Source organism: Stomoxys calcitrans, chromosome 1 (genome assembly GCF_963082655.1).
Source record: "Stomoxys calcitrans chromosome 1, idStoCalc2.1, whole genome shotgun sequence".
Lineage (NCBI taxonomy): Eukaryota > Metazoa > Arthropoda > Insecta > Diptera > Muscidae > Stomoxys > Stomoxys calcitrans.
Window position 1 is genome coordinate 155,048,726 of NC_081552.1, and position 12,973 is coordinate 155,061,698.

General features: G+C 42.1%; 1 protein-coding gene across 1 annotated transcript in view; it reads right to left on the bottom strand.

Annotated features, from left to right (window-relative positions):
• Positions 1-9,299: 9,299 nt before the first annotated feature.
• LOC106089415 (protein cueball) overlaps positions 9,300-12,973 on the bottom strand; it is a 62,035-nt gene continuing 58,361 nt past the window's right edge. The window contains exons 3-4 of the mRNA XM_013255255.2: positions 11,017-11,353; positions 9,300-10,942 (exon numbers count right to left, since the gene is read on the bottom strand). Coding sequence (XP_013110709.2) covers positions 10,838-10,942; positions 11,017-11,353 — 442 coding nt within the window. The 3' untranslated portion in view covers positions 9,300-10,837. The remainder of the gene's footprint in view (positions 10,943-11,016; positions 11,354-12,973) is intronic.

A 12,973-nucleotide genomic window follows, 5' to 3' on the forward strand; every position in this document is an offset into this window, starting at 1 on the left:
ACCCGAGCACATTTCCACGTACGAGGGAAATATCCTACTTCAACAAATCGTAGAAGCATCAACTCGACATGGTCAGGTATAGCCTTCCAAATGCTTTTACACATCTGTCGAGTTAACCGTTCCCAAGCCGGTAGACACTGTCCGCTATCTCGACCCTTTCCCTTTCTTTGAGGAGGCACGATCATCTCCACACTGGGATTCTATTCGTGCTCATCCGTATCAGAAAAGAACGTTCCCATTAACACCCTAGCATAGACCTTCCAAGAAGTCAATACATTGTCCCCCACTCTAAAACCGCCCTGGTCACCCTGACTAGAACCCTGTTGCGCACCGCGCTATCACACCCGGTATACCTTGCCCCATGGATCATCTCTGATGTCCTTTATAAATCTCCTAATTTGATCTTAGGCTAGGTTTAAGTGGCAGTCTGCTATCAGACTCACTTAGACGTTTTCGTCCATTGTAAGAAGGAAGATGCCTTCTAGTTCCTACCGTCGAACCATCCAGATCGCTTTAAAAAGCCCAATAACTTGCGAATGTTCACATCCGCTAAATCAGACAGGTTCTCAAAGAAATGAGAACCTAAAGTGGAACTCCTTCTGACTGTCAGTGCGGGACATACAGATGCTCTTTAGTCTCTTCTTCCTCGATGTCTTAACAGCTTCTGCAAAAGTCATTGCTGGCAACCTTCAATCTGTCAGCATGTTTTCCGATTAGACAGTGACCTGTCATGACGAACACAAAGGCTTTGACGTCTGTTCTAGCCAATGACAGCAAAGAAGTAGACCTCTTCAAGTCTAGATTAGGTCACATACTTTTGGAATGCTCACCGCACCCTCTTTGTGACCATCTCTCATTCGTTGTCCTTCGGACATGGTCCTAAAAACTTGGCTTAGATGTCGCTAGAGGCATACCCACAGATTCCAGTATCTGTGTAATGTGTAGGGTAGTTCCTAGTCTCGCGAGCTCGTCCGCTTTACAGTTCCCTGGGATATGTCTGTGGCCCGGCACCCAGAACAGGTGAATTTTGAACTATTCAGTCATCTCGTTGAGAGATCTACTTCAGTTTTTGTGTTCAGAAATACGTTCTCCAGGGATTTCATGGCTGCCTGGCTGTCTGAGAAGATATTTATGCCAATCGTCGTAATGACATTATATCTTAGCCACCAGTTCCTTGCAAGGATCTTCGCTTGATACACACTGCAGTGGTCAGGATGACCAGTTCTAGATCTTTAGAGTACACCCCAAAGCCCACCTGCTCGTTTAGTTTGGAACTATTCGTGTAGAAGTCAATGTAACTTCTGTTACCAGGGATGTCGTAGTTCCAATCGGTTCTATCAGGAATAGTGGTACAGTAATTTTTATCAAAAAGCGGCTCAGGTAGGGTGTAATCCACACTGCCTGGAACATCGGATATTGTATCAAGGATTACGGACATTGTATGAAGGATAACAGTGTCCGTAGCCGCCACATGACCAAAGAGAATGCTCCCTTAACCTCACGGCAGTGGGCGCTGCAATTTGGGTAGCCACAATGTCCAGAGGCATATGGTGTAGCATTAAATTTAGTGCATCAGATGGTGTCGTCCTCAGTGCGGCTGTGATGCACAAACAAGCTATCCTTTGGATCCGGTTAAGTATTGAGCAGTAGGTGGATTTTTGAAGCGCCGTCCACCAGACCACAACACCATATAGCATAATAGGTCTGAAAACTGCAGTATATATCCAATGCATGACACGCGGTCCCAACTTTTACCAATGGCTCTCTTGCAGGTGTATAGGGCAAGAGTGGCCTTTCTTGCTCTTACCAAAATGTTGGATTTGAAGTTCAGTTTCCTGTCCAGCAAAACACCCAGGTATTTTGCGCTTTCTGTAAATGAAACATTCTCTCCACCCAAGGAGACAGGTTCCACTTTAGGCAACTTGTATCTCCTGCTGAAAAGAACTACTTCTGTATTGCACGGATTTATACATAGACCACTTTCGGTAGCCCATGTAGATTTTCCTGAAGTATATCTCTTAGAGATATACGCCTTTTTCTTCCAGGGACAATTAAATATTGTTAATGGCTATATTCCAAAGTAGAGAAGACAGTACACCTCAAGGAGGTGTTCCTCTTCTGACCCACCTTTTTAGATCCACAGATCCCAAGCCTCCCGTAATGCCTAAGATATGTTTCTATCCACCGCTCAAGAGTCTTTAGCATAAAGGATGACAGACTAATAGGACGAAAACCTTTCGCCTTCGTGTGGTAGGGTTTTCCTGCTTTCGGAATGAAAATTACCTTCGTGTCCCTCCATTCCACAGGTATATATGACATTTTGATACAAGCGCGGTATATCTACCTAAGCCAGGGAACCAGTCTATCAGACACAGCTTGTAATTCAACCGGATGTCCCAACCTTGTGATGCTCTTGTGCCTTTCGCTCTGAAGTGTTTTCTGCAGTCCTTCCTTAGACTAACCAGCTTTGGGGTCCACCATTGCGGTCGCGGTTTACCCCTTGGCTTGGCACTAGGACTTGCTGACACAAGCGGGTCATTTAGGGCCTTCGTGATCCGCTTGACCATTATGTCTACTGCAGCGCGGTTGCCACTTCCTTTTCTAGTCTAGAAGGGAAAGAGGTGCGGAATTTGTGCCGACATTTATCCCAATCCGCCTTTCTTCTGTTTAGCCGAGGGACCACTTCTACATATTTTCTCCAAGGCTGAAACTAAAATAACGATGATCAGAGAAGCTGTATTCATCCAACACTACCCAGTTGCATATTCTTGCGCTTGTGTCTTCCGATACAAAGGTAGTAACTAGTACCTTCTGCATATTCCTGGTAATAAAGGTCGGTATATCCCTTTATTACAAATCGCCAGATTGCAACTTATAATATATTCAATAAGCAGCTCATCCCTTTCGTTGACATTCGAACTTCCCCATATCTGCAGAAGCGGCTTCAACCAGCAACTTAGCGCTTGAGGACCTTTAGGACCGCGGAAGGACCTTTAGTGCCGCCGAAGCGGCCTTACGGTGGTGAAGATTTTTCAGTAAAAACCGGATCATAGTCAGGGTTCAAAACTTCCACTACTGTTGTGTTAGCCTCGTCTTCTGATTCCACCAGGAGTTTAACCTCAAAAGATTCGTTAGAACTTGTCATGATGAGCTTCCGTACGCATCCAGGGGCAGGTGAGAAAGCTGTGGAATCTCTCTTCCTCAAGACACTGGGAACTTGCGGCGTGGACGATTTCTCCTTAGATTCTTCACTAATTGCTGCTGTCGAAGTAGATTTTGAGTTCCGTGCATTCCCGCAGGCGCACACCTTGAGCCCAGTCCAATTTTGTGACCCACCCACACAGGGCTTGTCGGGTTCCGTTTCGATGCCATCCCCTCCTGTCTCAATTGTGGGAGGGGATTTTCTGTCTCCTGCAATCCGCCAGACTTTAGCGATGTGGTCGATAGTTCCTCAGGCAAGTGTTCAGCAACAACTGCTGTATCGTCTTCTGATTCCCCAACCCTACCGCTTCTATAGACCTTCAGTTTCAACTTGTTGAATATGTTGGATATAACCCCTTCAGACTCGTTGAGGTCTGCGAGACAGTCGGAGTTTAGTACGAATACTACAAATCTCCGGGCACCATCAGCCTCATCCAATCTACCAATCTTCCTTTTGGCTGACTGCGGTCCATTTTCCGAATCTAGACGTGTAGTCTTTTGGCGTAGCCTGTGCAGCAAATTCCCGAGCCCCATTTAGGGAGTCTCTCTCCCTATTAGTGAGAGTCTCAGGATAATTCGCACCAAGCCTCTCAATAAACCTGAGAGCAATGCGTCTTCTATTATTCCAACCTCTTAAAAAGCGTGTTGGTTTGCCGGGGAAGGCCGATGGCCCAGGCAAATTATAGGCATGCGAAGAAAGAATAGGTTCGGCCTTGTCCTTAAAACTAGAACCAGGTGTCTTCGTCAAAAGCCCCTGCTGAATAGTCGTCCGCTGGTTAGTGGAGCCTGGAGTAGCCGCTTCACCAGTCGAGGTTTGGGTAGCAGACAATATGCTACGGCCTGATACTACCACCGCAGCTGTTGGGTCTTTGGAGTCCATTCTAAGCCTACTCCCGGGTTCTAGATCTGCCGCTCCACTGGAAACAGACGCAGATCATCAACCGCCTATTGGATACCTCTATCGCAGCTATCCTTGAGTGACTTAAATTTTTCTTCCAAAAATAATGACCTATTACGAAATACAGGAAAATAATTGCGGAGTAAAATTACAAAACGTCCGCTCCACTCAACGGTTCAAACACGTATAATTTGATCTTCCTTGCTCCTCATCAACAGTTTCTTGTACGTTCTCAAATTGCTAAGGTAGTCGTTTCGGCGTGAGACAAGATCCTCAGCATTGGAATTTGTGGGCTCTTTGAAATCGCAGACGCCTGACGTTCCGCCGCTTAATTTCAAGCTCATGGGTCCGCCTCTTGACTTTACTTGGTTTCGCCTTTCGACGTCTGCCAACGAGCACCACCGTGCTCATCCATTCGTCTATCTTAGCAATTTGGTCATCAATAGTCAGTGCCCTGAAGTCATCTAAAGACAGTGCTGATGCAGTCTCCCTAATACTGTCCACATAAAGGTCTCAGTTCACGTTTCGATCTTTCCAGCACATAGACCGTACAGTAGTAGCCCGAGTTTGTCGATCCCCGGAAGTGACCATAATCTCAAATGGATTATGGTCACTTGAACCCTATTAGTCACAAACCCTCATCTAAACTGGTAAGCAGTAAATGCTCGGCATCTTTAACACACCGACGTCATTAAAAGTCTGCCATTCGCTGAGCAACTGCCCACGAAGGCGATTTTCATGACAAAGCGAATGCTAGGTCATTATCGAGAACCACATCGGGGAGGTTCTTATAGCGGCTAGAACTAGGATGAGCGGATAACTATTCGCAAGTAGTAGCACCGTATCCTTATACCTAAGATAGGGCTCCAAGTCGACTCTAAACCTATAAAAGTTGCTAGCCAAGAACATTTTACCCCACCGACCATTTGCACAAATTCAGATTCCCACTGGCGATAGCTACCCACCGTACAGTTGATGTCATCAAAAACTATCGCAGAGTCGCCCTCGCTGTCAGTAAAGATCCGAATAATTTCTCCATTGATCATCACAGTCAGCAATATGAAATATGAGGCAAGTTCGTTGTCGTAAACGTTCAACCTATCGCAGATGTCAAAAATGGGTGGGGGCCTGATGCCATGATCGTACAATCGTCCGCATATGATACGATCTCTATGCTGTCTGGAGGGGGTGGAATGGAGGATAGGTAGAAGTTAAACAATGCCGGAGATATCACCCCACCTTGAGGAACTCCCTGTTTCACTCTACGGTGCTGGCCAGCCAGGCCTTCGATAGGTCCAATGCCACGAGGACCGTCCTATAACGTGGCCTGGGCTGATTGAAGCCACGGCAAATGTGTGCGGTGATGGCATGCAAAGCAGTTGTTCTGCTATGCAGTCTTCGAAATCCATGTTGATGCTCGGCGAATGGAAATTCTACTGCGAGGCTCGCGAGGAATAATGCCTCAAGCATCTTTGCTACTGGTGAGAGAAGGGAGATCGGTCTGTACGACTCCCCCAAACTCGGGTCCTTTCCAGGCTTCAGTAGCGGGATCACTCTGCCCATTTTCCAGACATCGGGTACTATAAGAGTGTTCAATGACAGGTTAAGGACAGTGGTAAGGTACTCAACTCCAGGTAAATCCAGATTGTTCAACATCAATGTAGAGATTCCGTCGGGGCCCAACGCCTTAGATGTTTTGGCGCCACGGATGACATTCGTAACTTCGCCCACGATAAATTGTGAAGGCTGTTCATCGGCTCGGAGGCCACGGATACCGTGAATGGATCTCCTCCGTGCCCTGTCACTCTCGGGATGCACTATAAATTGACGGTTGAACAACCTGGCGCATCTCTTCGGACCAGTCTCGGTTACTTCGCCAAAAGTGTCTGAGGTCCTGTCATCCCGTCTACCGGGGTCAGAGAGTGACTTAACAGTAGACCACAGCTTGCCTTAGTTACATTGCTTCAAGTGTTCCAGCCAAAAATTCCGCCTATGTTCGTTGACTACCCTGTTTATTTCCAGATTCAGCTCGCTGATTCCAAGTAAGTGTGGGTAAGTGGGGTCCCATCACACTCGTCTGCGAGTACCATTCTCTGCGCCGGGAAATTGGGCCGCACTTTGGGGTATTCGACCGGCTGGTGAAATCTCGGAATTTCCTAGCGGCAATTGATATACTCTCTGAAGCCAGCCCAATATGCCTTCTTCTTGTTGATTAACGTCCGGCGCTCAGAGGTTATGAAATCGGGTAGTCGGTCGATGGTGAGAATTATGGGGAGGTGGTCTGACCCCAAAGAGATGACGGCTTGCCAGGATACGTCATACAGGAGATGAGGGGATGCAATGGAAATGTCTGGCGAGCTGCTGCGCCTGCTCGTAATCCTACTGGGGGCATTCTCATTTACCGTGCAAAACGTGGAGCCTTCAATTTTCTCTGCCAAAGCCATGCCACGCTGGTCGTTACCTAGGGGAGAATGCCATGAAATGTGATGCGCATTAAAGTCCCCTAGAACCAGACGATTATTGCCAGATAGTAACCCACTTATGTCGGGGTTGTAAGCTTGGCCATTAATTGGGACACAGCTACCAACCGGCGGTATGTACAGGTTGTATCTCGGCAGTACCAGACCTTACTGCTATCCCCATGCATTCCATGTAGGGGTCGCCAGGCGCAGGCGAGAAGGGTTTATATTCCACGGAATGGTGTATCACGAAGGTCAATCCCCCACCTCGATTCCTTGAGCGATTCTTACACAGCAAGCTGCAGGTGATTGTCAGCTTTGTCTCATAAAATCCACAATCTCATCGATCTTACCACGGAGACTATTGCAGTTTAGTTGCAAAAATGATACTCTTTCCGGAACTGAGCTGGCAATATTGGGGCTGGGATGCTGCTGTTGCGTATATTGCCGTACTGGAGAGGTCGGTGTGGTCACATAGTCCAACGACGAGGACGCAGAAGGCGATGACGACGACGTTTGTCACTCCCTGCACCGGTTACACCTCACCGACACCGACCGATGATGGAGGCGGTTCTGGCAAACCACACAGAACCAGGGTCCTTTTCAATCCCGGCACGGACCAGAAGCGTGCAGAGAAGGCACTCCGGGATGTGCCTCTCCCTTGACGAAAAAAGACGAACACGTAAACTGAGGTGGCCCTTGACGATGAAGAGTTCCTTCGGGTCAATCCGGTGCGTACAACCGGCTGCCATGGGATGAAGAAATTGCCGATTGGCATAGCAAAATGATTTTTTTTCTCACCAGAGTAAAAAACAACCCCTACGTATTCTTTACATCTCACCATAGGAGATTGCTACATTCGACACACGCTCAATATGTAAGTTTTCATAATGAAATGCTTTATATTTGGAAGTAGAGTACGAATCCGCTGTTTAAAAGTAGGGCTAAGTATCTGAGGGGCGCCCCACCCTCGAGCAAACCCCCAAAGGGATATATATTGGCCGACCGGGACAATATTGGACTCAAATTTAAAGTTTTTTTATAGTACAGTGATCAATTGTTTATCACCATATGCATCAGCCAACGATGTGATAGATATGTAAAAATCATATCTCAATTTAAGATATGATTTGATTTATTAAATATCGTCGGTTAGGGGACGATATATTCGTTGCTTTTTACTCGCCTTCATTCAACAATAGCAAGTGATGCTGTTGCTTTAAAATGCATTCATTTATTGATTGTTTTTTTTTTTATTAAGTTCTTTATATTGCCGTTACACCACAAGCAACGAAATGAAAGCTGGCACACTAAAACATGGAGTTAGAAATTTTAGAAAAAATTAAAACTCCCTTACCCCACCAGCACCAAAAACCACAATCGAAAGTGGACCGATAGAGGCAATATGGAACTCAAATGAGAGGTATTTGAGAGTAGTGTACGAATATTCTATTAAAAATTGAGTTCAAGCCCAAAACTGCCCCAAACCTAAAGCCGCCCCAAATAGGCCTTTTGGAAGATTATGCCAATACGGGACTCAAATGAAAGATATTTGGAAGTAGACGGAAGAACACGGATTTGGTATCCAACTCTGGTGCCAAGAGTCTGGGAGCCCAAGATCGATAAATATGACCGGCTTGTGAGATGTTTTGGGAGTGCAGCGGACCCAGACACTTGATTCTAGAAATAGATATCAGTTTCGTGGTCTACTTTCAAATACCTTTCATTTGGGTCTCATATTGTGTGCCTGGTCTGTATGCCTGTTTTTAAATGGTTGTCCCGATCGGCACACTTCTATTTTTGGGTGTTTCTTTTGGGGTAAGGAGGAGGGTTCGAGGGTTTAGACGTTTTTGAGTCCATACTGAAGAAACAAATTTAAACACCTGCTCCTAAATCCCTTTTATTTAAATCTAGCATTGGCCTATATGTACCCACCCAGACACTTGGACCCGAAATTCTTTTGGCATTCTCTACCCCAATACCTTCCCCATTCTATGGTGGTGGGTACAACAGAACTGCAATGCACGGCTTTCGTCATATTCTATTTCTATGAATAGTGTTGAATGCTGTTGTTTTGAAATGATGTGGGGTGACGACAATATGCATTATTTTCACGAATTCATTGGATTCATAGGCAATGAAAATGGCATTCAAACCGTTCTCTGGTATACAATGTAAACATTTAGTACCGCAGCATTTGGAAACGCTATACATTGTTTGAACACAAAGCAACTAACATTTTGGAAGTCAGCCTATATATGTATGACTGTTTTTTTTTAACCAGCTACTCTGGTTTTGTTGTTGTAACCACATTTTCATGTGAAGGTGGCGATTCTCGTCAAGCTCCTGTAGGTGAGCAAGCTCGTTGCGGTCCAAAGGACCGATCGCCGATCGGTCTGCATTTTATTTTTCGTCTCTAGATTCTATGTCTACAAACTCAAGGCGCTACCACTCACACCAGGCCCAAGAAGAAGCTTTCTCTACTTTGGGCCACAGTCGCTTTACTACGGAGCCACTTCTGTGGCTCGTTGCCGTTTATCTACGATATAGTTTGAGTTTCTACATCCAGCGCTACCAACATGGCTTTTGATGCTGCCTTATCACAAAAAATAAAATAAATAAATATTGTTAAGAAAAACAAATTTCTAGCGGTAAAAAGATTTTTCTTTTTTTGCTTTTAAGAAATCTTTCGATGAAAATTTATGAAATCTTGCCTAGAAAAAAATAAGTTACACATATGATTTGTTTTTAACTTCAATTTATTGTTCTTAAAACGTAACTAAATGTAAAACTAATCTATAGCTACTCCATCCTTAATATAAATGACTATGATACTAGTTAGTATGTGACATCATTCTGTTGTCTATATGTAGTTAATGGCAAAAGTATGACCATAGACAGGTAAAATAAACTATTTTTCAAAATTGCTGCGGCAGTAACAACTCATTAAATCACAAAACATAATTGCAGGATAAAAAATTCAATTTTCAGATACAAAATTAATAGGGAACATAAACAAGATGTATACTAATTGCAGATATTGGGACATAGTGTCGATGTGTCGATAATTAAGAAAAGGAACTTTTTTTTAAAGTAAAGAGTATGTATTTACATTTAGTCAGCTTATGGTGACTGTTGAATTCATAAACAAAGTCTGTTGCTTCTCTATTGCAATCCAGTGTATTCCTTTTAGTAATTATGTACATATGTATTTCCATTAAGTAATTCAAATCACATTTTAAACAAATTATAACTTAAACAAATAGAGCATTACTAAGAGAATGGAAATAGAAGAGGTTTAGTTTAGTTGCAGTGGGAGTTTCATTGATCTGTTAGCTGCCAGTAATGTAAGAAATGGTCGTTTGAAAATTTCCCTTTCTTTGCTTGACATGGGTTAGTTTCGTTTGAGCTGAACTTTCGTCTTTTTTTTTCATTGTTCTTTTATTTCGATTGAAAAACGTTTTAAAAACCAATAAAATAAACAAACCTCTGTTTTTCCAATCCCGTTTAGCGCTACTTGTATTAAAAGAAAGACTTTTGAATTCAATGATGAAAGTAATTGTGCAGTGTACGCATGTCCAATGTACATAGAACACCATGTATGTATGTCTTTTCTAATGTAATTTGTAGATTTATTGCTTTAAGCAGACATTTTTTTGTTTTTGGTTTTACTTGCAAAAATTTGTGCAAATTTTTTTTTTCTTTTTTCAGTATACATTTATGCTACATGTATGCAAATATATGATATTTATTATAAATATTTTTTTTAACATCAGTCATAAGAATAATAATTGAACTAAATTAAGTAAACCCGTGGCATAACGGACAAACTGATTGTCTGTCAGTAAAAAGGAAAAATAGATGCGTGTAATGTCAGCAAAAAATAGTTTTTGAAAAATAAAAACAAATTTCCTATAGAAAGTTAAGAACACAAAGAAGTCGGCCTGATGCAAATTTACTTTATAAACCAATACTATTATTTACAATTAAAGTGTCTTTGGAAAGCTTTTCATAATCTTCAATCATTACACACAAAATATGTTCGGTCCAGTCTAGTCACATCTGTGTACATATTTTCGTGTTCTTTGTAAATTTAATTATAACCAAACCAGTTTTGAGATGCTTTTCTGGAAGATTTTCTTGTATGGACAAATGTTTAAGTACATCTTAGCTACTCTTTTTCAAGATAAATGGCAATGATTCTATGTTATAAGGCCTCTTTTGTGGGGCGACGTGAGTTTAAAGCGCCCGTTTCGTGGAAATAGGTTAGTGACCCACCTTAGTAAAGATCATCCTCCATGTTGTGTATTAGAATCTTTTTGTCTTCTTTGGCATTGTTGTCCCTGGAAAGTGTTTGTTGTACCATTTTGGGATCAAAGCAAGGCTATTAGAATTAGAAAAAAATGAAGAATTTATAATTCATGCATTTAACCAAAAAGCGAGTTTACAACTTCTTACCGTATCACAATAATTCATATTACAACAATTTTCAATTGTAATTTCACATTGCTCCGTAGCAATTGGCCGATTTGTTAAGGGTGTATCGGAAGAGGCAGCTGGTTGTCTGCGTACCACAAAAGTTTTCTTTATCCTTGGCCTTGCAGGCTTGTAGAAACGTCGTACACCATGGACAATTAGAAGGACCAAACACAGACATGACACCACACCTGCTACAAGTGCAATTATGATTGTATTTGTCCATGTCACCTGATCCTTGCACACCTCCAGATGTTTATACGTCGGTATAGCGTATAGACGAGCTGTTTCCTCATTGGCCGATGCCAGTTCTTCGCATCTATAATAAATAGTAAAAAAAAGAGTTAAAATTATAGATTATTTATTTTTTTTTTATTATTTATTTCAATATAATACAAAAAGCCTCACGGCCACATTGCTGTGCTACAAGGCAAGCTACCTGAGTATAATTATCTATACAACATGAAAACAGTAGAAAATAAAAAATTAAAACAAAAAATTTACAAGTAGCAAAATGGGCCCCCAGCCGTAATACACAAAAACTATATAGTTAGAAATGATGACAGTATGTAATAAATTCTACAATGAAGAGCCAATGAAAGTCGGTCTAAACCACTTAAACGTATACGCAAAGGTCAATTGTAACTAAGGGGCAGGCAAAAAATTAACAAATTTCTGGCAAGTAGTCTGACTTAAAACGTTTTGAATTATCATTCGCGTTATTTACTTTACTTTAATTGCCTATTACAATACATCAGTCCCATAAGCCGAACTTAGAGTAGCGCTACAAGCGTCTCGATCTTCTGCGCTTCTCTGTCGTTATACAGCTCATATAGTTGGTGGTGCAAACTGGTCCATACATTTTACGAAGAATCTGTCTCTCAAACACTCCAGGTAGAGGTGTGCACGTGAGTTATCGTTATAGTGAGAGAGATCTAGATCAACTCACGTAATCGTGAGTGACCGTGATTGAATTAAAATTCTTCGTACGTGAGTGAGTGAAATCCTGATCACGATTCACGAGAAAATCACGACTCAAGAGACACTCACGACTAACCGTTAAAAAATATCGAAAAACACAATTGTTTGCATGCGTCGCTATTGGAAAAGTATGTAAGAAGTAGAAAAAAAAACAAATATCAAGTGGTTGTTGTTGTAGCCGTGTGTTGTACACTGAGGCGGCAGCCCTTGCCGATGAAGGACTCCATCGGGTCAATCCGATACATACAACCGGCTGCCATGGGATTGAGTATCAAGTGCATATTCCCAAATAATTTTAAAAGCGTTTTTATAACAAAAAGGTTAAGAATTCATTTATTGGACAACAAATATTTTTTACTGACGGCCAAAACAATTAAGGATGTATGTCACGTGAAGGCAAGGAGGAAAGATAAAGATAACCATTGCCCAGTTGGTTTTTTTTATTTTTTTATTGTCAAGTGCAGGTCATATGTTCTGGGTAGAATTTCAGTGCAAAGATGTCCTGGATAGTTACCATGTGATTATTATCTTAAATAATAACCAGGTAATTGTGATTTGCACTATGTAGTGCTGAAATAAAACACAGCAATTACAACTTAAGGCTCTATTTTATACGGCATGTAGTTGTCTTATGACATCTGAAAATAAGTACATGTTGAGTTGTACATGCCGTGTGATACAAACGAAACTAACATATGAAAATCACTTTTCAAAATAACACATGTAATTTTTTTCGACTAGAGCGTACTCTATTCGTTCTGACAAAATCATAAAGAAATCGGCTGTTTTTGTTGTCAGTCGAATGAAAGCCACCCAAATTAAATTGTTTGCACAAATTTTACGCATAAAAAAATCAACTTTTGCATAACATGCAGGTGCGATAGTAAAAATAATGAATCGTATTGACAATTTTGACAAACATTTTCAATTACATGTGAATACAAAAAGTGACATTTCA